General features: G+C 29.3%; 2 protein-coding genes across 2 annotated transcripts in view; both read left to right on the forward strand.

Annotated features, from left to right (window-relative positions):
- The first annotated feature begins 8709 nt into the window (after positions 1 to 8709).
- On the forward strand, positions 8710 to 11689 carry LOC135959815 (putative uncharacterized protein DDB_G0287457). The gene is made up of 3 exons (XM_065510892.1): positions 8710 to 8875; positions 10915 to 11611; positions 11686 to 11689. The coding sequence occupies exons 1-3, from the start codon at positions 8710 to 8712 to the stop codon at positions 11687 to 11689; spliced, it is 867 nt and encodes a 288-aa protein (XP_065366964.1).
- A 35-nt stretch (positions 11690 to 11724) lies between these two features.
- tei (teiresias) overlaps positions 11725 to 27113 on the forward strand; it is a 90374-nt gene continuing 74985 nt past the window's right edge. Inside the window, exons 1-2 of the mRNA XM_065510893.1 lie at positions 11725 to 12548; positions 26832 to 27009. Of these exons, the coding sequence (XP_065366965.1) occupies positions 11745 to 12548; positions 26832 to 27009 (982 nt within the window). The 5' untranslated portion in view covers positions 11725 to 11744. The remainder of the gene's footprint in view (positions 12549 to 26831; positions 27010 to 27113) is intronic.

The following is a 27113-nucleotide window of genomic DNA, read 5'->3' on the forward strand; positions in this document are numbered from 1 at the left end:
TGATGACATTACATACATGGACCTTTTCGTTTTTATATATATAGAAGATATAAAAGCCATTAATTCTAGGGGTGATCTTTAAAAACATTTTTAAGGGTTCACTTCAAAAAACATACACTTCAAGTATATATATGTATATTATACCAGTACGATTTGTATGGAGGATCAAAAAGTAAAAAATCGTATAGCAGAAACGCAATCTACGGAAATTTGTAAGAAAGTTCTCCAAAAAACCATAGGTCCAAAATCAAATCCTATTTTGCACATTTCGTCTTGAAAAAACTATGAAAAAAAAAATTGTATTGAATTATCATTGGATAAAAGATGAATTGAGCAAGATCGGATTTGATTTTAGACCTATGGTTCCTTGGGGAAAATTTTTCTCAAATTTTTCAATATTTGGAATTTCTAATGGAAAGATATTGAAATGCTATTCACTCTTAAGGGTTAATGTACATTTTTGTGCCCTAATTGTAAATACTAGACATCATTTTATATTTTTCTTAAGTTTCATCAAAATCGGCCCACAAATATATAACATTTCTCTATTTTTCCATTAGAAATTCCAAATATTGAAAAATTTGACCTTTGACCTTCACTATTTAAGGGTTAACGTTTTCCGATTTTAGGAAAACTTTCAGACTTTACTTAGAATTATCTGAACTATAATATTCAGAACAGATTTTACTTAAAATTAATAACAGTAAGGATATTGGGCTCATTGGCCAAAATATGGCCAAAAAATTAGGTTTTCTCGAAAATCGCAAAATTTATATCGCAGGTACGAAAATACTATAAGAGATATTGACATAGTTTTTTCACATTTTTATTCCTTATTATGTTGTAAATAAATTCCCATGTAACAATCAAAAAATTCTGAAATTTGTTTAACAAAATTTTTAAAAATTTGAAATTGGAGTTTTGAAACTGTCATTAAAAAAATATTCTTTTTTTGGTTATTCCTGCGAATAGCTTAACTGTATCCTATGAAGATAAAAACTCATATACAAGTAAATATGGATATATTCAAAGTAAAAATAAGATTTTATTTTAATATTTCTCAAAATATGTCTATTTTGTTTCTACATTTCATGTTCTAGTGGCCTGAGACACGTTAATGGCCTGGCGATTTTTTTATAACTTTAACATTTTTTAACCAATTTTTGTCTTTTATATCTCATTAGAACGACAATTATATACACATTTCGATTCTTTTAAATTAAATTGCGAAGATAATTATTAAATGGCAAAAATTTAAAAAAAAAAACTGAAAAAATTCATTTTTTTCCCTTGTAAATGCACCACAAAACTAAATCAAAAGTCGGCACGGGTTGCTCTTCTTAGGACAAGCTAAACATTTTTTTGATGGTATTTTAGGTCATTATGAAAGTTTACGGTGGGTAGCATTTCAACATTTCAAAAAATATAGTTCTAAGGGACACTCTAATATATATATGTATGTATATAAAAATAAAGAACTTTTCTAACATACATTGTTCAAACACAACAAAAAAGGTCTTCCATCATTTACACACACATACTCACAACAGCAAAAAAGCATGGAAAAAAACACAAATACTCAACACATACAAATGCCACACATACATACACCCTCATACACTTACTACAGTAAAAGCTCAAACCGAGATGATTTAACACATAAATACAAATAAACACAAATCAAGCGTTAATAATCCAGGAAAAAATAGGTAACTTTCTTCTCCTCCACAAAAAGAGGAAAAAACTCTTTTTCCCTAGACCGAAAGAGTAAATAATACTCCCCCACATACACAAATCCCCCCCAACATACATCCCACCTTATTAAGAGTTACTATTTCAGCTGAAATTTTACTGTTCAATACTGTTTTGAAAGGTAAATCAACTGGTATGTTTAGTAGATTGCTGTTGCTATTGTTATTGTTTGCTTAGATGTTTTCTGCCCATATTTATACTAATGTTCTCATATGTCACACAGTGTCAGTTTGATGGAAATTGAGAAATAAACCATACAGTTCAGTCATTCATTCAATCATTGTTTGGTCTAAGTATGATAGGCCCAACAATAGACCTAAGCTGATTATAAATATGCCAATTGTGTTTAACCATACAGACAAATACATAAGTAGAAACTACCTACACATGGTACATATATTGTACATCAATGTTGGAGGGTGAAATGCTTAAGGAAAGAGTTGAGTTAAAGTGGAGTAGAGAAATATTTTTTTAGCTGGCTTAAGAAATCGACTTTATTTTTCTTAATTAAGCAATATTCTCATATAATTCTCTATTTTCTGACTTTCAAATAAATTAATAAATTAAAAACTATGTTACATTCTTAATCAAATGTAAATTGAAGACAAATTTATTTTCGAGAGTTTAAAAATAAAATTCGCGAATTTTATTTTTTGTAGCTCGCTTTTTTAAACAAATCTCTGTAAAATATTCTTTACAACCACTATTACTTTTCTTAAACAAATCTCTGTAAAATAACACCCAAAATGTTGAGATATTTTGAAAAAATAGTTTCAGGGTAGGTCGTAGTACCTTTAACTCACACATTTTTAGAGCGATTTCAAAATTTTAAACAATTTTGGATAGACAAAGAATTAAGCTTTCATGTATGCATAAAACGTATATCAAAAAAATTGCGTAAATTTTTATAAAAAGTTTCGCTTTATTTTTTAATAATTTTTCAAATTCAACAATAGTTATTTTAATTTTTTTCTATAAAAACCTATTCTTTTTTGCACAGTGTTTTAAAGACAACTTTATATGGGAAAAAATTAGATACTACTTGTTAAAATCGGTTTATATTTGCAAAAGTTATTAAACTTTTTTGATAAAAGGTCGAAAAAATTTACCTTGTAAATTCAAAATTTTACAAATATTTTTTTTCTACAGTTTTGTGTTTTTTGTTTTTATTCATTTGCGCTGGAGCACTGTGGTTCCAAATCAAAATCTAGGTGGACAAAATTATGAAAATCGGTATCTTCAGAATTTGGAAAAACTAAGTTTTTTTCGGAAGCTGACAATCTGCTCTCCTCCAATACAAATGGGTTTTTCAATTGGACATTTCGTTTTCTCGACAGAAGCGCCAGAAATTTTGAATCATATTTTCGTTAATTTATTTTAATATTTTACTGCTTTACTAAATTAGATATATCTCAATGGTTTTACAATATAGAAATTCATACTTCAAAACATAGATAAACATTGATAGAGGCTTTTATTAAATGTATATCATATATCCATTTGCCTGTTAAGTCCTTTAAACTTGGTTCTCAAATATACTGATTTTTTTTTCTAAGAATGTTATATAGCTTGCCAAAGAAAAGACCGTCGAAGCCCGTCCAATGACTATATACATTATTTAAAGAAACTTCTGGGGAATGTCTTTGTAAAAAAATTGTAGGCGCCAGCACCCGCCGAAATACTTTTTTTTAATTTTTTCTGAATGGAATTTTTAGAAATACTTCTTTATTTATTATTGATTTTTATATATCTAGACCCTACTGTAACTTGAAATATAATAAATACAGATCTTTTTATAAAAAAGTATTTTTTTTAATTTTTTATTAATGTTTTCTATATGTATATGTAGACCCTACTGTAACTTGAAAAAAAGTTTATATTGATATTTTAAAGATTTTTTTTGGAATCGGTGATACCAATTCTATATAAAAAGATCGCCAAATAATTTTGTCCACCTAGATTTTGATTTGGAATCACAGTGTGGGGAGAAAATACTAAAAATGGTGTTAATTAAAAGTTGAATAACTTTTACAATTTTAATCCGATTTGAATAATTAAAACCATGTTTTATTAAGAACTAAATTTCCTATACATGTTGGTATATCGTTTTATAAACTTTCATATCAACATAAGCAATGAAAAGCGAATAAAATCAAAAAAGTTGATAAATATTGTTTTTCTTTTAGATATTCTTGAGAAAAACAATACTTACAACTTACAAATGTATAAAAAACTGCACGTAATTTTAAAGCGTAAGAAGTTTTCTTTCCAAACCCGTTAACTAATTTAAAACTGACTGAGTTACAGACAAAAACTGACTGAGTTACAGATCGATAAGTTGACGAACATCACTGAAAAAGGTTTTTTCAGAATAACATCTGAATTTGAGGGTGTATTTGATTTTTTTTGTAATGTACTCAGCAAGCCTTATAACCCACGCTAGGTCGTTTTCCAAGTTTTTTTCCATCGTAGCACCGTGTAATCTTCAATAAAACATATATTTTAAACATACCTTATAATAAATTAACTAAATAGTTATTTAGTTTATTTTAATGTCTGATATAAACTGCTATCAGTCCTGATATCTGTTATTAAGAATTTTAATGTATTTACATCGTATATAAATAAAGAATATTGCACAGCTATGAAAAATTACATTAATCTGCTGGGCTTTAACTGCTACATTTTATGGGTATGACAAAGTATTGTACGGCCTTTGCTACTGCAACTGCTATTCTCAGCAGAAAAATGTGAAATCAACTATATTTATAATAATGTATATAATCATTTATTTTCGCTTGATTTGCAATAACAAAAAAAACGCTCACATACATAAATGTATGTATGTATATGTAAAAAAAAAGTTTATCTAGAGTTTCCTGAAAATATAAAAATACTACGGTCAATACACAAACACTCATATAGGGGCCAGAACACATACAATTAGATACCAGGCAGATCTTAGTGCTAGTTCTTAAATAGTTTCTTAGCTAATAGCAAAGTTTTCGATTTTCTACCTTAAATAGATTTCGTTGTCATCCCTTAAAGTAGGCTTCAAATTAAAGATTTTGTGTGTAAAAGTTAATGCAGGGAATAAAAGTTCTTAATAACTTTGATCAGAAAAAGCTCTACAGCTAGAGACTATGCTGCAATAATGTGACAATTGCTTTTCATAGAACTGCTGGGTTTTATATTGAGTTTGTGTAGTTATTTGCTGTAAAGGTTTGACAAAGTGAGTGATTATTTTTGTTAACACATCATTGCATTTTTGTAAAAATACTGAAACTACTTACAGCAAATAAAAATAAAAAAAAAAATAAACGAAACACGAAATATAAAATGAATGAGTATGTTGTAAAGGAAACATGCTTTTTTGTATAAATTTATTTCATAAATTATAAAGGAAATGTTCTTGTACTCATGCTATACATGATTGTTAAAGTAGGTCAATATTTGAAAAATTTGAAAAATATAAAATAAAAATGTTAAATGTTAAAAAAAACTATTTTCAAAATATATCTTAGAAAGAAAATATATGAAAAAAGGTTTTTTTTTGATTAGAATTATTATAGCCATCAGCATCAGGGCAAAGGCTAAATCAGAGTTTATTGAGTCCATTAAATGTTGTGTCTTTATAATGAATACGATTTTCGAAATTTTGTTTTTAAGATCGACAGAATAAGATCGTTTCAAAAATCAACTTTTGGAAGCAATTAAGAGAGCTATATGCGGCTATATGTCTTTAGCAAAGTATACTTTAAGATAAAGATTGTAAATATTTTTTGATGAAAAAAAAATTGTTCCTGAAAAAATTTCATGCTAAACTAATTTATTAAGTGAAAAGTCTCCCGATTTTGACCCACTGTAAGTACGAATTACATGGCGTTGAAAGGCTTTCGAAATATCTAACATTAGATAACCATATGGTTAATATTAATGACTTAGTAATCTAGATATACATATGTAGATCAAAAATAGGTAAAACATCGAGGTAGTCGTGGTTTTTTGCTTATATCTCAGCCAATTGTGGTCCGATTTTCTTGATTTTAAATAGCAACTGAACCAGGACTATAGCGGATATATTAATAAATGAAACATGTATGCAAGCTATTTAAGCATTACGGAAACTAGATTTCAACAAACAGACGGATAGACGGACATGGTTATATCGACTCCGCTAAGAAACAAATTCACCCATCATCTTCCCAAGAATGAAGAGTTGGTAATTTTAAACAACTGGATTTGGGGACGAATTATTTTTGGCGTTCTTTTTAATGTTGCTGTTGATTTTTTCTTCTTTGTCTGTATTTGACTAAGATGAGTTTGTTTGAATTGACAAAACAATCACATGACGCAGATTTAGTTTCATTAATTCAAAAAAGAGACCGCAAGTAAGGCAACCACTTATTATAACACGATTATTATACCCTACACCACCATAGTGGGGAGGGTATAATGCGTTTGTCCCGATGTGTGTGACGCCCAAAAATATTAGTCTAACACCCACCTTAAAGTATACCGATCGACTTAGAATCACTTTCTGTCGATTAAAAGATGTCCGTCCGTCTGTCCATCCGCTGGCTGGTTGTCCATATAAACCTTGTGCGCAGAGTACAGGTCGCAATTTTGAAGATTTTTCGATAAAATGTGGTACTGGCTGAAATCGATTCATTATTTCACCTAGCCCCCATACAAATGTCCTTCCGAAATTGGACTTTATCGGTCATAAATGTTTAATTTATATATGTATCTCCACAAATTCTGCTCCAAATAAATTTTATATATACAAAATTCATGTCACCAAATTTTGTTACGATCGGTCCATAATTAGTCATAGCTCCCATATAGACAGGCTTCCGAAAATCATTTTAACGTGCATAAATCGCTTAAAAATGTTGGTATACACACAAAATTCAACATAGTTAACTTTAATATGGACATAAATCACACGACCTAATTTCATGGTGATCGGTCCATAATTGGTCATAGCTCCCATATAAGGAGCACTTCCGAAAATCACTCAAAAATATAAATTATTGAAATTTTAAAAGAAAAATGTTTTTGCTCTTTTACTTAGTGTAGGGTATTATATGGTCGGGCTTGACCGACCATACTTTCTTACTTGTTAATATTGCTGTTGTTTTTTTCTTCTTTGTCTGTGTTTGACTAAGACTAGTTTGTTTGAATTGACAAAACAATCACTTGACGCAGATTTAGTTTCATTAATTCCAAAAAGAGACCGATTATTATATTTCATTTTAAATGATAAAGTATTGTTTTAAATGAAACAATAAAAATCGCCTTTTGGTTCATTAATACAAAATATAGAATGCAGATAAGGGGTCCACCTATTATCACATAAAATCAAATTTTTCCAGTAAACATCTCTTAAAAACCTTCATGTGAGAAATTTAATAATAAGAATGTTTGAGAGAAATACTGTCAGATTCTTAATCTGGACATTAAGTATGCCTACCACTGATCTATACTATTTTTAATGATTTTAATGCACTAAAATTTTCATAATTATTCCCCTAAAATAGTAATATTTCTTGGTATTATTGCTTCATAAAAATCAAATTTTTTTCTGAAATTTTATATTAAACTTAAATTTTATTTTACAAATTTCCATCTGTAATTTCCAACTATCGCTTGCTACACGCAATTTCCTTTCATTTAATCATACATTCTTTCATGCCATCAGATTTTATGGTTTTTCTTTATATTGCCACAGTTTTTTCAATGTTGGTGTTTTTTTTTTAGACTTTTATCCTTGAGCAAATAATTTCATGATAGAGAACATGCGTAGATTTTTATTGTTTTTAGTTGAGTTCCATCCTTTTTCAATTTACAAAATTGAATATTGCTGTGGGTGTAAGTTATTGGAGTAAACGAGGTGGTGGCAAAGGCAGTAGTTGTAATCTGACGTATTCCTTTTTCATTACTGTATAGAGATGTTGTTGAAGATGATGATGTAGATAGGAATAATAATACAGCTAGCTATATATAGCTTTATAGTAAATAGTTGATGGGTATACGATTTTAAGCAGTTGTTAGCAAAATATAAAAATAGTCAAAATCTATAGATTCCTTCCTTATTTAAGTGTTTCATAACAATTCAAACTCATGTGAGTTATTCTCGTACGAACACAAATAGATTTACTTTGTATTAGTGGTCGGCAAATCCTAGGTATTTGCTCGTTATTACTCTTGGTCTCGCACCTAAAAAAGTACTCTCATATATTGAACAAAATCACACAGACTCTCATAATCGACACGACTTGTATTAGTTTTTCTTGCAGGTGCAAAGTAGCTGATTTTATATGTCGACCCCTGCTTTATACATATGTACATGTAAATGTATGATTATTTATTTGTATTTGTACATATATCTGTTATATACTATTGTAGTTGTAGGTACTTATGAGTTGCTGCTGTAAAAAATGTTGTTTAAAGTATAATATGATTATCTCTTACACAATCATCATCAGCAACATTGTTACTAACTAGATTGTGTAATAAGCTACAAAACAATTCAATTGTCAATACCCATTTAAACAGCAAAAAAAAGTAACAGGAGAAAATAAATATCTGGCGTAAAATGTGAGCAGAATATATTGTAGTATTCTTTGGTTTGGTATTTTATATTCTTATGGTGAACATGTAACTTGATTTTATAGTTAATTTTTTTTTCTTTATTTACTACAATATATATGTAAGTAAATACATTTCTTATAGATATTTTATTGTTGTAGGGGTTTCATAAAGAACATTTTTGGAATAAAAATTTCATCAGGAACTTATTTATTAGACAAAAAATAAAATACTTTTGATCAAAATAATACTAGATTTTCAAACAAACTAATTTTGTCTTATAAAAAAAATGTAATGTTGCAGCAACATGTTGCTGGTAAAAATGTTGCAGCATCATGTTGCTGGTAAAAATTTTGCAGCAACATGTCGCTTGTAAAAAATGTTGCTGGTAAAAATATTGCAGCAACATGTCGCTGGTTGCAGCAGCATGTGTCTGGTAAAAATGTTGCAGCAACATGTAGCAACAGCATATTGATAAGAAAAATGTGGCAGCAACATGTTGCTGGTGAAAATGTTGCCTCAACATCACGCTGGTAAAAATGTTGCAACTACATATTGCTGGTAAAAATATTGCTAAAGCATGTTGCTGGTAAAGTATTGAGTCCGTACGAGAACATCGGAAAAGCTATTTAAAATGTTTCACCAACATATTCATGTTAATAATGTTGCAGATACATGTTTGAAGTAAAAATGTTGCAGCAATATGTTCATAGTAGAAATACTGTTACAACATATATATTGCAATGCTTTCAAAGAATAAATATTGAGAAAACATGTTTAAACAAATGATTAAAAAATATTGGGTCCGAGAATATCTATCTGTGGTATGCAGAATGCCTCACTCAGAGGGAGTGACGGACATTGCTAAATTGACTTCACTATCGCAAATAAATATTGTAGTAAATAGAAACGGAATGATAATCTTATAAAAATGAGATTTCGGATAAAATCTTTAGGGAAAAAATAGGATTCTGAATGAAAATTTGGTGAAAAATTTAAAATACTATTGGAAAAATCGAATTTTTTATGAAAAATTAAATTTAAAAAAAAATGTTGGTAAAAAATTAAATTTTTGATAATAAATTTTAAAAATTGATTTTTAATGAAAATCTGATCTTTTTTATTGAAAAATAAGATTTTTGATAAAAATTCTGATTAAAAAAAAAAAAAAATTTTATTTTTTACCAACTTTTTTTATAAATTTTCAAATTAATTTTTTTGGAAAATTAAGTTTTTTTCGAAAAATAATTTTTATTTTTGAAAAATTTAAGTTTTGACGTAAAATGGAATTTTGATGAAAATTCGAAATTTTTTGTAAAAAATGGAAAAAAATTTTTGTTGAAAATTGAGTTTTTTTTCGAAAAATTAAACTTTTGACGTAAAATGGGATTTTGATGAAAATTCGAAATTTTTAGTAAAAATAAAATTTTTGATATAAAATATATTTTTTGAAAAATACAAAAAAAATTGGGAGTTTTGCATAAAAAATATTTTTTTTGTAAAAAGTAGGATTTTTGGTAATTTATGTATAGACTTGGCAGATTTAGATATATAATGCCTGACCTATGAATTCAGGCAAGATCCTTCTCTCTAGAATTTAAAATTGTTTTGAGAAATATAAATATTTTTTCTACTCACAACTTTGCTGAATTAAATTTTTAAAATTTTCTTAATATTTTAAATTTTCAGCAATTTATTTAAATGAAAACCCTGTTCTCACTTACACAATCGTAATGAATGTATTGGTTTTCAATTTGAATAAAATAAATATTGATGATTGTTTACAGAAGTTTTTCATCTACTATTGGTTCCTCCCTCACTATATCTGCTTCTCATTTTTATGACTTTCAACTGCGAACACTATGGAAAAGCGTGGAATATGCACAATAAAACTTTTACAAGTTTATGGTTAGACATGTCAGCAAAAAAAGTAGAACGAATTTCACATTGACCATTAGACTTTGATTAAATTACACAACTATGTAGAAAAAATATATATGAGTGGTGAGGTAAATTAAATTAAAGCAAAAATATTACCAGAGCATGAGAAAATTAAATTTCTCAGGTTTTTTAGTTAATAATTTCTCAATTAAAGTCAGTAATAACATATAAAATATCCTGTCGTTTTCATACTCCCTCTAACTATTACCTTTAACAACTATTTTTAATAATTATCTAGAATTTATTCTAACTTGAAATTGCTGTTTTAATTAGTTCCTTTATATAATTGTTTGTCCCTCAAGTCCAAAAATCCTTTTACATCTAAAAACTCAAACATGAATTTGTCTATCATTTTGTAGAATCACAAGACCATAAACTGTAACAAATAAAACTTACATTATTTGACATTTGTTGCAAGTTATTGCAGCTTGACAACATTTTAGATAAACTTGTGGCAAATACAAAACAGGCCAATGGGAATAGGAAATAATATTGTAACATAAGAGCAAAAGGAACAGGACATGCAAAGCTTTATACATACATATTTATAATGAAACTTAAACTTTCAAACAAATTAACAACAAAATATTTCTAATTAAAATTGTTATTTTGCTTTCCTAATTGCAGGTATTTCATATACACAACAACAAAATATCAAACCACTATTACACCAACAGAAGCAACAGCAAAACCAGCCCGCCGCCGACGACAGCAACCAGCCAGCTTCGTCAATATGGAAACCGCTTTACCAACAAACACCGCACACCAAAGATCTCAGTCATCTGACCACAGAACATCAACAAAATCGTCAACTACCACAGCCCGATCTAGACGAAGAAAACTATGCGGCCTACACAGATGACAATGAATTGCGACAAAAGCATTATTTTAAAGCTCATTATGATTACCCGACTGCCAGACAGCAGCAGAGTAAATCACATGAAAATTCAAATTCAAATACTAATAATTATAATGTTAATAATAATTTAAATCTAAATTTAAAACTTAATAATAAAAATATGGAGGAGGAGGAGAATGATGATGTCGATGATGATGATGATGATCACAAACACAATTTGGATCATGTAAATATAGAAAAATGTGCCAAAAATTGTAAACAAAACCAAACAAAATTTCCCAAAGATTTAACACTAACCACAGAGTCTAATAATAAAAAACCACACAAAAATACCCAAACTAATAAACACAACAGTAAGAGTAACAACTACTATACTCCTATGTCTTCTGCTTCTTTAACATACAATGATGATGAGGATCTGGATGATGATAATGATAATGACGACGACGATGATGATGATGACGAGTCTACCACAAAATCAATTTCAACTTCTTCAACCTATTCTACTTACTCTTCTTCTTCGTCTCTGCCAATATCAGCTAAAAATTCTAATTCTTATTCAAATAAACTGAAAAGTATTCATAGTTTACCATCCCAAATGCCTTTAAAGAGTGAACGCAACGTTTATTCGTACTCACATGAAAGTCCTGCCAAATTAAGCTTAAAAGCTTTAACGAAAACTAATAACAAAGAGCACCAAAGAATACATGTGGCCCATCGGCTGCAACACAAAGAAGTTAAGACGCATAGGGAAATCAACATACAAAAGCATTATAGGGAAATACAGCAACAACAGCAACAACAACACAAATTAAAAAAACATAACAAAAGCTTTAAGGCCTCATTAGACCACAAGAATAAAAAGTTACAAAACAAACGATCTCGCCGAGAGACCGAAGAAACCGAAAGTATACAAAGCAATGAGAGTACAAAAGCTTTCGAACAACAAGAGCTCACAACCTCACCCATACAGCTAACTGAAAGCTCCTCAGTTGCGGTGAAAGAACAACCTCACGGACTTTACTTAAATGAGTCTTTGGTGAAACACTCTGCGCCAGTGGCTACCAAAACAAAACGTTCCCATACGAATGTAAAAGTTCCCGTTGAGGTTCTAAATAAACCCAAAGAATCAATGGTCATCATTGATGATGGCGAGGAGTTTGAGGGTGCCGCCGAAAGACAAAGAGAATATGCCGCAATGGGTGTTATAGGAGCCGATGATAAGAGTGATGATTATTCGCACGATGAAGAGCCTCGAGTTTTACCTTTAAGGCCTGTTTTACCCAATCCTTATGAGGATGAGGAGATGTCTGTGGTGTATGCGGAACAGCATTCGGAAATACGTTTGATGTGTGAGGTGGATTTGGATATTGCTTCGAGTATGTGGTATAAAAATGGACAGGTAAGTTGATTTATTTAACAAAAAATAAATATATATGTAGTAAAATATGTTATTATTTTGAATTATTTAGTATTAAACTTAAGAAAGAAATGACCTATAAATAAGATAGATTCATACCATGAATGGAAAATAAAATGTTTGACCGTTATTATAAATAATACTCAAATATTATTTTTTTTACTCTCAGAGTACTAAAATTTAAATTTTTATTTATTTGCTTGTTAGCATAGAGCTGTAAAGTAAATCACATGTGGAAAAAAAACTGTTATACACAGAATTTTATATAGAAAAAACAGCTATAAACAGAATTTTGTATAGAAAAAAAGAAAAAAAATTAATACTCGTTATTGTCCATAGAAAAGCTGTTATACTTTCTGAACAAAAACTGTTATATACAGAATTTTCAATAGAAAAAACAGTTATACACATAATTTTTTGTAGAAAATGCTGTGGTTACACAGAATTTTCTGTAGGAAAAATATTTATAAACAGAATTTTTTTTTTGTTATATACAGAAATTTCTATTAAAGAAACTTTTATACTCAGAAATTTCTATTAAAGAAACTTTTATATGCAGAATTGACTAGAAAATACTGTTATACTCTGAATTTTCCATAGAAACAACTGTTATACACCGAATTTTATGTAGAATAAACTGTTATACACAGAATTTTACATAGAATAAACTGTTATACTCAGAAATTTCTATTAAAGAAACTTTTATACGCAGAATTTACTATAGAAAATGCTATTATACTCTGAATTTTCCATAGAAACAACTGTTATATACAGAATTTTATGTAGAATGAACTGTTATAAACAAAGTTTTCTTTCGAAAACACTCTTATACACAAACATTTCTCTACAAAAACTGTTATACACAGAATTCTGAATAGAAAAACTGTTATACACAGAATTTTCTTTAAAAAAGACTGTTATACACAGAATTTTCTGTAGTAAAAAAAATTTTCTATAGAAAAACCAGTTTTACACAGAATTAGAAAAAACTGTTATACATCGAATTTTTTGTATAAAACCCGTTTTACACAGAATTTTCGTAAAGGAAATTCTTATGCCGAAATTTGTTTACAGAAAATGCAATTTTCAATTATTTTCTAACGAAAGAATCTGTTGTACAAACAATATTTTAAAAACCAAAAAGCTATTACATAGATAATTATCCATAAAAGAAACTGTTATAAAGCCAATTTTGTATAAATAAACAAGTAAGATAGTATGGTCGGTCAAGCCCAACCATATAATACCCTACACTGATTAAATGATCAAAAACATTTTTCCTTTAAAACATCAATAATTTATATTCGTGACTGATTTTCGGAAGTCGGTCTTATATGGGAGCTATGACCAATTATGTACCGATCACCATGAAATTAAGTCGTGTGATTTATGTCTATATAAAATTTATGTTGAATTTTGTGTGTTTGCCAACATTTTTGAGAGATTTATAGACGTTAAAGTGATTTTTGGAAGTGGGTCTATATGGGAGCTATGACTAATTATGGACCGATCCTAACAAAATTTGGTGACATGAATTTCGTATATATAAAACTTATTTTGAGCGAAATTTGTGGAGATACATATATAAATTAAACATTTATGACCGATAAAGTCCAATTTCGGCAGGACATTGTATGGGGGCTAGGTGAAATAATAGACCGATTTCAGCCAATTTCAATAGACTTAGTCCTTGGGCCGAAAAAATTATATGCACCAAATTTGATCGAAATAACTTCAAAATTGCGACCTGTACTTTGCGCACGGACGGACATCCTTTAATCGAGAAAGTGATTATAAGTCGATAGGTATACTTTAAGGTATACTAAGGCGTTAGACTAATATTTTTGGGCGTTACAAACGTCTGCACAAACCCATTATGGTGGTGTAGTGCATAAAAACACAACATTCAAACGGTTTTAGTTCGTCTACAGTGAGTATTGGGTTTGCAATACAGCGAAATTGGACAAAACGAAAGAAAAGAAGATTAACACATCATGATCGGTTATGCTAATATCAAATGGCAACTCAATTTGAGCCTCCAAGAATCCGAAAATTTATGTTTTTAAAGAAATACTGAAAAATCTTGGAACCAAATGAGTTGCGAGAGTACTACGGTACTTTTAAAAAAGAAATAGTATTGAAATATGTAACCTTAGAATGAAAGGAGAGAGACATTTCAAAGGTTCTGTTCCAGAGTAAAGCGTATCCCAGAGAAAGGGTTCTGCATCGATCGAATCGAATAGTCGGACTGGGTACGGTCTGGACCAGACCAAACTTCAGCAGCTCATTATAGATAGGACCCTTTTCACCCACCAAATACTGTGAATTACCTTAGCGGCATGGATATTTGGCTGCGGTGTCGACTAGGCTGTTTGGCCGAGCTTCACATACAGTGGTGGCCAAGTAATTTAGACAAACATTGTTTGCTAAATTCCATGTAATTGTCAATTACTTTTTCAAATATCTCCACAAATTTGTATGCATGAGGACTGTTTTAACACACAAGTGTGTTTTATTCGACTGTATCAATTCATACTCAACTCATAAGATTTTTCTACAATTTGACCAACAAATTTTGTTCTTAAATAAACATATTTTCTCATATTTATATCATTATATTTTTATTATTATAAAATATTCGGACCAAATTTCGTATTTTTAGTTCCATTAGTTGCGGTCATATCATGTTATTAACAACGGATGTTCGCTGAGGTGTGTCAACGTATTTCCACATATATTTGTCCATATATGTTTTATGGATTTTTCCAAACATTTTTGAGAAACTAGAAACATTAATAATAAATTGCATACCCTTAGAGGTCCTTTTATTTTGGCTCTAACGCATTTAAAATTCAGTTGATGAAAAAAATTCAGGTATTTGTCTTAAATTGGTGTATACCACTGTAGGATCTCTTTCGCTTCGGGTTATTGTAAAAATGTGCAAAAATTATTTTCGTTTATAGCGCTCTCAGACATACAAATCGTGCTTGATTTCGTGTGGTACCAAATATTCCTGCTTTTGGATGAATACTGCTGCTTGCAAGTATTTTAAATTTGCTGGTTGAGTAGCTCAAAATTATTTTGCAAGCTCTTGTTGAGGTTGACTACAATTTTCATGCAGTAATACCTCCAATTCAAAACTGACAGGCGTGGACCATCTTTGTCTTCTGTGTCAAAATCACGACTTCTGAACCGCACAAACCATTTCACGCACGATAAAATTGATGGAACTCATTTACCATAAGCTTTGGAGAGCAATCAAAAAATCTTGGTTGTTTGCGCTATGTGATTCCCAAATTTTTAAGTCATACACCCAATATATGTACATTAGAGTGCTCCAAAAAAATAAAATTGCGAATTTTGACCGTCCCCCCCTCTAGAATTGTTCTATGTATTGTAGAAACACATTGTGTAAAATATTAGGATGATAGGATAACGTTAACTGGTGGCGCAACGACGCTGAAGTTTTGAGGTGCATTTACAAGGGGAAAATATGCAATTTTTTCAGTTTTTGTAAAAATTTTGCCATTAACTAATGACTTTTACAATTTAATTTAAAAGAATCGAAATGTGTACGTAATTGTCGTTATAATAAGATATAAAAGACAAAAATTGGTGAAAAAATGTTAAAGTTATTAAAAAATCGCCAGGCCATTAACGTGTCTCAGGCCACTAGAACAAGAAATTTATGAACAAAATTAACATATTTTGAGAAATATTAAAATAAAAGCTTATTTTTACTTAAAATATATCCATATTTACTTGTATATGAGTTTTTGTCCTCGTAGGATACCGTTAACCTATTCGCAGGTATGACCAAAAAAAATAAATTTTTTTAACGGCAGTTTCAAAACTCCAATTTCAAATTTTTAAAAATTTTGTTAAACAAATTTCAGAATTTTTTGATCATCATATGGGGATTTATTGACAACATAATAGGGAATAAAAATGTGAAAAAAGTATGTCAATACCTCCTATAGTTTTTCCGTACTTGCGATATAAATTTTGCGATTTTCGAGAAAAACAAATTTTTTGGCCAAATTTTGGGGAATGACCAGAATTTCCTTACTGTAATGATTTTTAAGTAAAAGCTATTCAGAATAATATAGTCCAGGTAATTTTAAATATAGTATGAAAGTTTTACTAAAATCGGAAAACTTTAACGCTTAAATCGTGAAGGTCAAAGGTAAATTTTTTCAATATTTGGAATTTCTCATGGAAAGATAGCGAAATATTATATATTTTTGGGCCGATTTTGATGAAACTTAAGAAAAATATAAAATGAAGTCTAGTATTCACAAAACAGTACAAAAATGGAAATTAACCCTTAATAGCACTTGGGGTCCAAATGATCCTCAACTTTTAAAATCACGAAAAACACATTCATTTTGACCCCAAGTACTCTTAAGGGTTAATTTCCATTTTTGTACTGTTATTGTGAATACTAGACTTCATTTTATATTTTTCTTAAGTTTCATCAAAATCGGCCCAAAAATATATAATATTTCGCTATCTTTCCATGAGAAATTCCAAATATTGAAAAAATTGACCTTTGACCTTCACGATTTAAGCGTTAAAGTTTTCCGATTTTAGTAAAACTTTCATACTATATTTAAAATTACCTGGACTATATTATTCTGAATAGCTTTTACTTAAAAATCATTACAGTAAGGAAATTCTGGTCATTCCCCAAAATTTGGCCAAAAAATTAGTTTTTCTCGAAAATCGCAAAATTTATATCGCAAGTACGGAAAAACTATAGGAGGTATTGACATACTTTTTTCACATTTTTATTCCCTATTATGTTGTTAATAAATCCCCATGTGATGATCAAAAAATTCTGAAATTTGTTTAACAAAATTTTTAAAAATTTGAAATTGGAGTTTTGAAACTGCCGTTAAAAAAATTTAATTTTTTTGGTCATACCTGCGAATAGGTTAACTGTATCCTACGAGGTCAAAAACTCATATACAAGTAAATATGGATATATTTTAAGTAAAAATAAGCTTTTATTTTAATATTTCTCAAAATATGTTAATTTTGTTCATAAATTTCTTGTTCTAGTGGCCTGAGACACGTTAATGGCCTGGCGATTTTTTAATAACTTTAACATTTTTTCACCAATTTTTGTCTTTTATATCTTATTATAATGACAATTACGTACACATTTCGATTCTTTTAAATTAAATTGTAAAAGTCATTATTTAATGGCAAAATTTTTACAAAAACTGAAAAAATTGCACATTTTCCCCTTGTAAATGCACCTCAAAACTTCAGCGTCGTTGCGCCACCAGTTAACGTTATCCTATCATCCTAATATTTTACACAATGTGATTCTACAATACATAGAACAATTCTAGAGGGGGGGACGGCCTGTACCTAGAAAGTTTTTTTCGTCCATACAATCTTGGAGCACTCTAATGTACATATATACAAAGAATATAGTTATGTATGGAATATCACTGAAATTTGTTATTTACTATTTCTCGTTAAACCAATTGTGAAATTATTTAAGGCTAATTGTGTTTAAACATATGTAAGAGTATTATGTAAATAACTTTGCATAAATCCTTAACTCTCAAATACAGCATCAGCAGCAACCAAAAAAGAAATATGACACTGACAACTAACATGTGAAACTGACAACTTTGTGACTAAAACCAAAATGATTTAGTGTCTAATGATCTATCATAAATACAATATGAACATAAATAAGTAAGAGTGCTATATTCGGCTGTGCCGAATCTTATACTTCAAAATTTTAAATATTTTTAGGTAAACAAAATTAATTTTTTTTTTCCGGTTGTTTTTAATTTTTTGTAAAAAAATTTTTTTCGATTGTTTTTTTAAATTTTTAAAATTTTTTTTTTAAATTTTAAAATATTTATTTCTGGTTTTTTAAATTTTTTTTTGTGAAAAAAAAATCGGGTTAAAAAATATTTTTTCCGATTTTGACCGGTTGTAGGTCCAACTTACTATGGTCTTATATATGTCTTTGAAATATCTATCATTAGATATCCATATTGTCTATATTAATGTCTTAGTAATCCAGATATAGGTCAAAAATCGAGGTTGTCCTGGTTTTTCCTCATATCTCAGCCATTTGTGGACCGATTTTGCTGATCTACAGAAAATTGATTTCAACAGACAGACAGACGGACATGGCTTAATTGACTCCGCTATCTATAGGGATCCAGAATATATATACTTTATAGGGTCGGAAATGAAAAATGTACAAATGGAATGACAAACTTATATATATCCTTCTCACGAAGATGATGGGTATAATGAAAATATGGATTATTTAATTTTCATTTTAACAAAACTACTGCCTTTAATTTAAAAATATTTAGGAATTTCTTTAAATTCATATAACTTTGATAATTTTCAACTAAATTAACGCTACCTAGTATTATCTTTTTTGTTTTAGTTATAAAGTTTATTAAATTGTTTTTAACCTGATTTTCAAGTTTAAGTTTTATTCTTTTTAACCATATTTTTTACACAATAAAATTGTTTAAAACTTTTTTATGAAAAAAGCTATAGAGCAGAGACAAGGAGTAAACTTTTTGCAATATTATGGAGATTTTAACAACCTGACCAAAAAGCAAAGAAAACAACATTGACAATAATGTTTTTGTACAACAACAATTATTTTAACATTTATTTTAAATATTTTCTTTACATTTTTGAGGTTTTTTGTTACAAAAAAAAAAAAACTTTAAAAAAGTAAAACAACATCTTTTATTACTTTTCAAAACTAAAGGGAAAAAATTACCAACATCAGTCGTGCTTGAAGTTGTTAAAGCCAGCATCAACAAAAAAAAAACAAGAAAAAACCCCAACAACATTTAAAAACAAAACTCAAAATTCAAAAAGTTTTTTTTTTGTTGTTATTTTGCCCAAAAAATATATAAAAATTGTTCTCATTTTTTATTTAATTTTTTTGTTGCTTTCTTTATTGAAAATTGCTTGTAAGTTTCTTTTACTACTAATTGCATTTGTAGCACGTGTACAAAAGCCAAAAAGTAGGCAACAAAACTTTTAGCTTAACTACATAACTATGCCAGTTTGAGAGCAAGACAGAGTGTGTGTAACTATGAATGTGTGTGTGCGTGTGTTTGTAAAGAGTAAAAAAAAAGTATACGACAAAATGTGCAATTACAACTCAATAACTTTTTTTTGTTTTTTTTTTTTTTGCTGTTCGGTTTGGGTAACTTTTTTGGGGAAATGGTTAAAGTTTTTGTAAAATAAAGAAAAAGAACAGGAATAACAAATTATTATGAGGTTGTTGTACAATACACCAAAAAAGAAAAAAACAACAAGCGTACAAAAACCGAGAACAGAAAACAACTTCAACTGCAACTCCCCACAAGTAAGACAAGAGTTCAGTTACCAGCAGATAACAAACACAAACTGAGAAATGTGAAATTGTCAAAAAGTCAGTTACAGTCATTTAAAGTTGCACTTTATGTGAAAACATTCGATATAGGAAAATTGATGGCTTTCAGTTGTGGCAGTTTAAATAAAAGTCGTTTCGAAAAGAAAATTGACAATAAATTGGTTGCTGCTGATAAGAAACTGCAATATATATAGAGTTTTTCTTGTCTTTTTTTTCATTAAAGTTTCTTATTTAAACTAAAAATTTTAATAAATTGAAGATAACAAAGAAAAATTAAAGAAACTTGTTAAATACTTACTAACACCTTTAAATTGTACAATACATCATCTGACTTTATCTAAATATATAAAAATTAAATGGTCCATGTATGTAATGGCATCACGTGAGCACGGCTGGAGCGATTTGTCTGATCTTATTTTATTCGATTCAAAATTTTCAGGAGATGGTTTTTAAAGAAAAAAAATTAAAAATTCCAAGTAAAACTCGGATTTTTTTTTAAATCCAGTCAACTGTAATAAAAAAGCTCCCTAAAGTATGCAGTACAAATTTAGATATTTTATTTGCAAATAAATAAGAACAGGCAATTGTATGTGGGTTGGAGAAACTTGAAGAACTAACATTAGTAAATGCTACCGGGCGAAGCCGGGCGAAGCCGGGCGGGGTCAACTAGTCTTTAATAATATTCAAATCGTTTTATAAATTTTAGCTTTTTTAAATACTGCTTTTTCAATTCCTTCCAATTACCCTTTATTGTTTGTTTTAATGTTAAGAATTAAATTCTTTTCATATTTTTTTTTATTTGTTTTGCTCTGTCGTATTTCCTTTTCTTTTTATTTATGACATCCTTAAACTATCCAATAATAACGATTATCTCATTTACATAATGTGACAGCTAAAGAAGATAAAAAACACTGTCCTTGTGGACACAGACAATTACTAGACTGCAATTTATGCTTATTGCTGTAGATGAAGAAAAAAAATTATAAAAAAAATAAAAATATTAAAAAAAAACAAATAAAAAGTAGACAACTAGAGTAGTTAAACTATTAGATGATGCTACAGAATATAAAATTTTGTTGAAAAGATAGGAATCGTTTACATCAAAAGATTATTTAGTTGGTGTAGAGTTATTTTTAAGATGGAGTTTCTGATTCTTATGAAATTATAATCTGTTTATCCATGTGTATGTGTAAAACACGCTCACATCCTTCATTAAAATCTGATATTGATGATGTTAATCTAGAATGTTTATCATTATCCTAGGCTATTTTGTATTGAAATTCAGCATAATCGGTTTATCAGAAAAGAAGTTATGAACCAACATATGAGACATCTTTGAAACTTTGATGTTTTTTAAAGAATACAGTTTTCAAAATATTTACTGTGAGTCGAATTTTGTTAAACAAGTTATTTTAGTTTTTGTTGTTGTATATTTTATACTGTACATATTTCATGAATTTAAAGGGTATCCCAAAGTTCACGCTTGATTTGAATTAAATAGAAAATATTGTTTTTTTGTTCTTGATATTGTTATATTTTATGGAACACTAAAGTACATAGGTTGGGGCTATGTATGGAAGATCATCGTGGCTATATTGCATGTGGTACCAGTTCAAATCTAGCTTTAATTCTGGTTTTATTTACTAACCATTTGTAACTTCAGTCGTTATTCTCTTTATGGTTCAATTAAGCTTTAATAGTGGTCTTCCTTACTATCCAATTTAAGCTTTAATCGTGTTATTTCTTACCATCGAATTAAAGCTTTAATCATGATCTTTCTTATTGTCCAATTTGAGCTTTAATCGTGTTATTTCTTACTATCGAATTAAAGCTTCAATCATGATCTTTCTTACTGTCCAATTTAAGCTTTAATCGTGTTATTTTTTACTATCCAATTAAAGCTTTAATCGTGATCTTTCTTACTATCCAATTTAAGCTTTAATCGTGTTATTTCTTACTATTTAATTAAAGCTTTAAGCGTTGTATTTATTACTGTCCAATTTTAGTTTCAATCACGATCTTTATTACTGTCCAATTTAAGCTTCAATCGTGGTCTTTCTTACTGCCCGATTTAGGCTTTAATCATGGTCTTTCGTATTGCCCCATTTAAGCTTTAACCGTGGTCTTTCATACTGTCTAATTTATGCTTTAATCGTGTTACTTCTTAATATCCAATTAAAGCTTTAATCGCGATCTTTCTTACTGTCCAATTTAAGCTTTAATCGTGGCCTTTATTACAGTCCAATTTAAGCTTTAATCGTGGCCTTTATTACTGTCCAATTTGAATTTTAATCATGGTCTTTCTTACTGTCCAATTTAAGCTTCAATCGTGGTCTTTCTTACTGCCCGATTTAGGTCTTTCATACTGTCCAATTTAAGCTTTAATCGTGGTCTTTATTACTTTCCAATTTGACTTTTAATCATGGTCTTTCTTACTGTCCAATTTAAGATTTAATCGTGGTCTTACATACTGTCCAATTTAAACTTTAATCGTGGTCTTTCGTATTGCCCCATTTAAGCTTTAACCGTGGTCTTTCATACTGTCCAATTTAAGCTTTAATCGTGGTCTTTATTACTGTCCAATTTAAGCTTTCATTGTGGTCTCTCATACTGTCAAATTTAAGCTTTAATCGTGGTCTTTCTTACTGTCCAATTTAGGCTTCAATCGTGGTCTTTCTTACTGTCCAATTTAGGCTTTAAACTTGGTCTTTTATACTGTCTAATTTCAGCTTTAATCGTGGTCTTTCGTATTGCCCCATTTAAGCTTTAACCGTGGTCTTTCATACTGTCCAATATAAGATTTAATCGTGTTACTTCTTACTATCCACTTAAAGCTTTAATCGCGATTTTTCTTACTGTCCAATTTAAGCTTTAATCATGGTCTTTATTACTGTCTAATTTAAGCTTCAATCGTGGTCTTTCTTACTGTCTAATATAAGCTTTAATCGTGGTCTTTCGTACTGTCCCATTTAAGCTTTAAACGTGGACTTTCATATTGTCCAATTTGAGCTTTAATCGTGGTACTTCGTACTGTCCTAATTAAGCTTTAATCGTGGTCTTTCGTACTGTCCTATTTAAGCTTTAATCGTGTTATTTCTCACTGTCCTATTTAAGCTTTAATCGTGTTATTTCTCACTGTCCAATTTAAGCTTCAAACGAAAATTATTGAACCATACAATTCTATATTCAACAGTGGTTCTGTATAGTTTCCATTTCTAGCGTCAATCGTAGCTCTTTTACTTATAGTCAATCGTGGTTCTTTTTATTCGCCGTCCATATTTTCGATCGTGGTTCTTTTTATTCGCCGTCCATATCTTCGATCGTGATTCTATATGCCATCATATCGTGGTTCTATATTATATCCAATTATAGCTTCAATCGTGGTTCTAATTAGTGTTCAAATTTAGCTTCAAATGCAGCTTTATATGCCATCCAATTACCAATCATGGTTCTGTTTAAAGCTGAATTCTGGCTTCAATCATAGTTCTGTTTACTGTTCAATTCTTGTTGCAATCATGGTTCTGGTAGGTTCTAGTATCAATCGTGGTTCTGTATACGGTATGTTCTTGCATTAAGCATGGTTCTGTTTACTCTTCAGTTCTATCTGCAGTTTACTCTTCAAACTTAGCTTAATTCGTGGTTATGTTTACTTTTCAGTTCTAGCTTCAATCATGGTTACGTTTGCCGCTCAACTCTAGCTTCGATCATGGTTCAGATTACTATTCAATACTAGCATCAATCATGGTTCTGTTTACTCTTCAATTCTATTTTCAACCATGGTTCTTTTTACTGTTCAATTCTAGATTCAATCGTGGTTCTGGTTACTGTACAATTCCAGTTTCAATCATGATTCTGTTTTCTGCTAAATTCTAGCCTAAATCATGGTTCCGTTTACTGTTCTATTCTAGCTCCAATGATGGTTCTGATTACTACTCAATTCTAGCTTCAATCATGGCTGTTTAATGTTCAATTCCAGCTTAAATCATGGTTATGTTTAATGTTCAATTTTAGCTTCGATAATGGTTCTGTGTACTACTCAATGTAATCATGGCTATGTTTATTGTTCAATTCCAGCTTCAATATTGGTTATTTTTACTGCTCAATTATAGCTTAAATTATGGTTCTGTTTACAGTTTAATTCTAGTTTCAATCGAGGTTTTGTTACTTCTTAGTTTTAGCTTCAATCATTGTTATATTTATCGTTCAATTCTAGCTTCAATCATGGTTCTGTTTATTTTTTATTTATGGATTTGATTTTTCTATTTACTACTAAATTAAAGCTTCTATACAGGTTATGCTTACTTATAAATTTTAGCAGTAGTTGTAGTTCTATGTAATCTTCGCTTCTAGCTTCAGTCATGGTTCTGGTTAGTGTCCATTTCGGGTTTCAATGGTATTCCTGTCAGCTGTTCAATTTTAGCTTCAATTGTTCCAATTACTAGTCAATATTCTAAAAACTAACAAACGTTTTTCTTAAAAAAACGGTTTTGTTTAAGTACTACAATTTTGGTAAATTTAAACACGTACTCCTGCATTAATGTTTGCTCAAACATTAAATCTCTTAAATACCTAAGGGCTTTAACAGCGTTAAAACACGTTTATGCTTGCTTAAGTTTCGTTTTTAAAACAATAACAATATTAAAATATCATAATAATAAATACTAAGTAATGACCACAATAATAACAATAATGAAACAAACAAATACAAACAAATACAAACAGCAAACATACGAATACATGCATACAAAAAGGGTATGAGAGAGAGCAGAAATACAAATAACACTCTCCCATTTAGCAGTAAATATTTACTCTCAGGGGGGCTTAAAGTATGCAAAAATTTATTTAAAATTTTGCAATTCGTTTAATTTTTATTTTTATTTTTCCATTATTGTTATTGTTATTGTTATTATTATATTTTAATACCTGCTTTTATTTTATTTATGACACACAACAGCATTCCTACACGAATTTCATTTTACATTTACACAGTAAATACTAGCAGACACATTCTCTCATTACAAATAATAAGTGTAAGCAACAGTGCAGTGCTTATATAGTTTACAATACCGAAAAATAACGCTGTAGTATATTTACAAGCTTTAGCATTGGTGTGTTTCCTGTTGTAGCTGTTGTTTAAATAACAACAGGTCATTGGTGTACAATACAAATGCAACATAATCATTTTATAGTTTTCGTTATTAATGGCGAGTGGTAAAAATAATTTCTTAGGAAAATATAACAGGTGCACATTTCTTCCCTTGCTAATATGCTATACCACTGCAATACTGTAAATGTAAAATTACGACTCTTCAAACATTTTTAGCTTTAAACTGTCCGATTTGCTTGTTGACTGTGTAATTCTGGTTTCAATCGAGGTTCAGTTTTCGGTTCAAATCTAGCTTAAATCATGTTTCTGTTTACTTTTCAATTCTAGCTTTAATCGTGGTTCAGTTCTCGGTTCAAATCTAGCTTAAATTATGGAACTGTTAACTGTTCAGTGGTGGTTATTTTCACTTTCCATTTTCAGTTTCATTCGCGGTATAGTTTCCTCTTCAATTCTGGCTTACATACATGATTCATACATAAATATATCCGCTATAGACCCGGTTCTGTTGTTATTTAAAATCGAGAAAATCGGCCCATAAATGGTAGAGATGTAAGGAAAAAAACAAGACAACCTATATTTTTGACTCTCTTCTGATCTATTTCTTTATTACTTAGTTAATATAGACAACATGGATATCTACTGATAGTTATTTCAAAGACCTTTGCAACGACGCACAGTGGCGCCATTTGAGTTTTTTCGTTGCAAAAATCATAACTTTTTAACCAAATGAGATAATCAAAAAATTTAAGCTTCTATCATGATTATTTTTACTGTCTATTTATATTCAAAAAACAAAGTGGTTCAATCTTGTTATTTTTGAATCTGTATAGAAAAGATCAGCAACAATTAAATATTAACTTAAATGTATGTATAAATACATAACACTATCAAGCTAAGCAGCAAAAGCAATTTTAAAAATGAGTTCATTACATTTTTTCGTAAGATTGTCTTACATTTTTATTCACAACAATTTTTCTACTAAACGTATTTTACTGACTTTTAATAGCATGCTGCCTAGGACCTTTTCTAAATATTCTAGCTGAATATCATTCGTTTTAGTTGAGTATTTTAAATGAGAGCGTGATTACACACACACCCACATTGACATAGCTAAATCGCTTAATTTTTGAACACATTTTTGGAATTATTTTTTTTAACACTACCAATAAATTATCCCATATTTTGGTGGACGTATATACTTAATACCTTTTGTTTTTAAAGCATACTCTACAGGGGCCAGGATTTACTTTTCAGTTTACATGCACTTGCACAAACATTTTACGCTCCTGAACACTCATGTTTATAAAAGCTTTGATGATGAACTTACTATATGTTGAGGTAGTGGCAGTAAAAATTAAAATTATAATAATAATTATAATATAAATACAGTTGTTTATAAACAAAACAGTTATTAAGCAGCTTAAAGTTAAAATGTTAAATAAATATTTAAACATACAAACATACAGCTGCCAAACAGCTGACTACCAACCAGCAAGTGTGTTGTATTATTTAATAATAATATCTCTCGCTCTCTCTCTTTTTGTCACACTTCATTTTTAATGTTATTTAAATTATTTGTGTTTTTTTTTTTGCTGTAGCTGTTATTAAACAGCTTAAAATGTATTAAAACATAAAATTTATTATAATTTAAATTATATAAAATACATAATGATTTAATACTTAATTAAACTACTTACGTATTTACTACTTTATACTACAACATACACTTTGTGTCTTTATTTAATTATAATTAAAGGTCGTACATGCCATGGATCGCACCACCCGAGTAACGGATTATCGTTTTATCAAAGAGGCTAATGGTGCTTTAACCATAACCAATGTCATGCTGGAGGATGATGGTAAATGGCAATGTGAAGCGGAGAATACCAGACATTATACAGAAAATGCCCGACCAGTTAAATTGGTGGTTTTAGGTAAGTTCAACTGCTTTAAGCAATGAAAGCAAACAAACAAGGTCAATTTATTTATATTTAAACTTAGCCAGGCAACAGCAAGAGATTTCATTTCACCAAATTTT

Source organism: Calliphora vicina, chromosome 5 (genome assembly GCF_958450345.1).
Source record: "Calliphora vicina chromosome 5, idCalVici1.1, whole genome shotgun sequence".
In the NCBI taxonomy this organism is placed as follows: Eukaryota; Metazoa; Arthropoda; class Insecta; order Diptera; family Calliphoridae; genus Calliphora; species Calliphora vicina.

Excerpts from the sequence above, each read along its gene's own strand:
- LOC135959815 (XM_065510892.1), top strand. The coding sequence starts at position 8,710 with ATGTCGCTTGTAAAAAATGTTGCTGGTAAAAATATTGCAGCAACATGT. Across the intron at positions 8,876-10,914 it reads AAATGTTGCCTCAACATCAC|GTATTTCATATACACAACAA; the intron begins GCTGGTAAAAAT and ends TCCTAATTGCAG.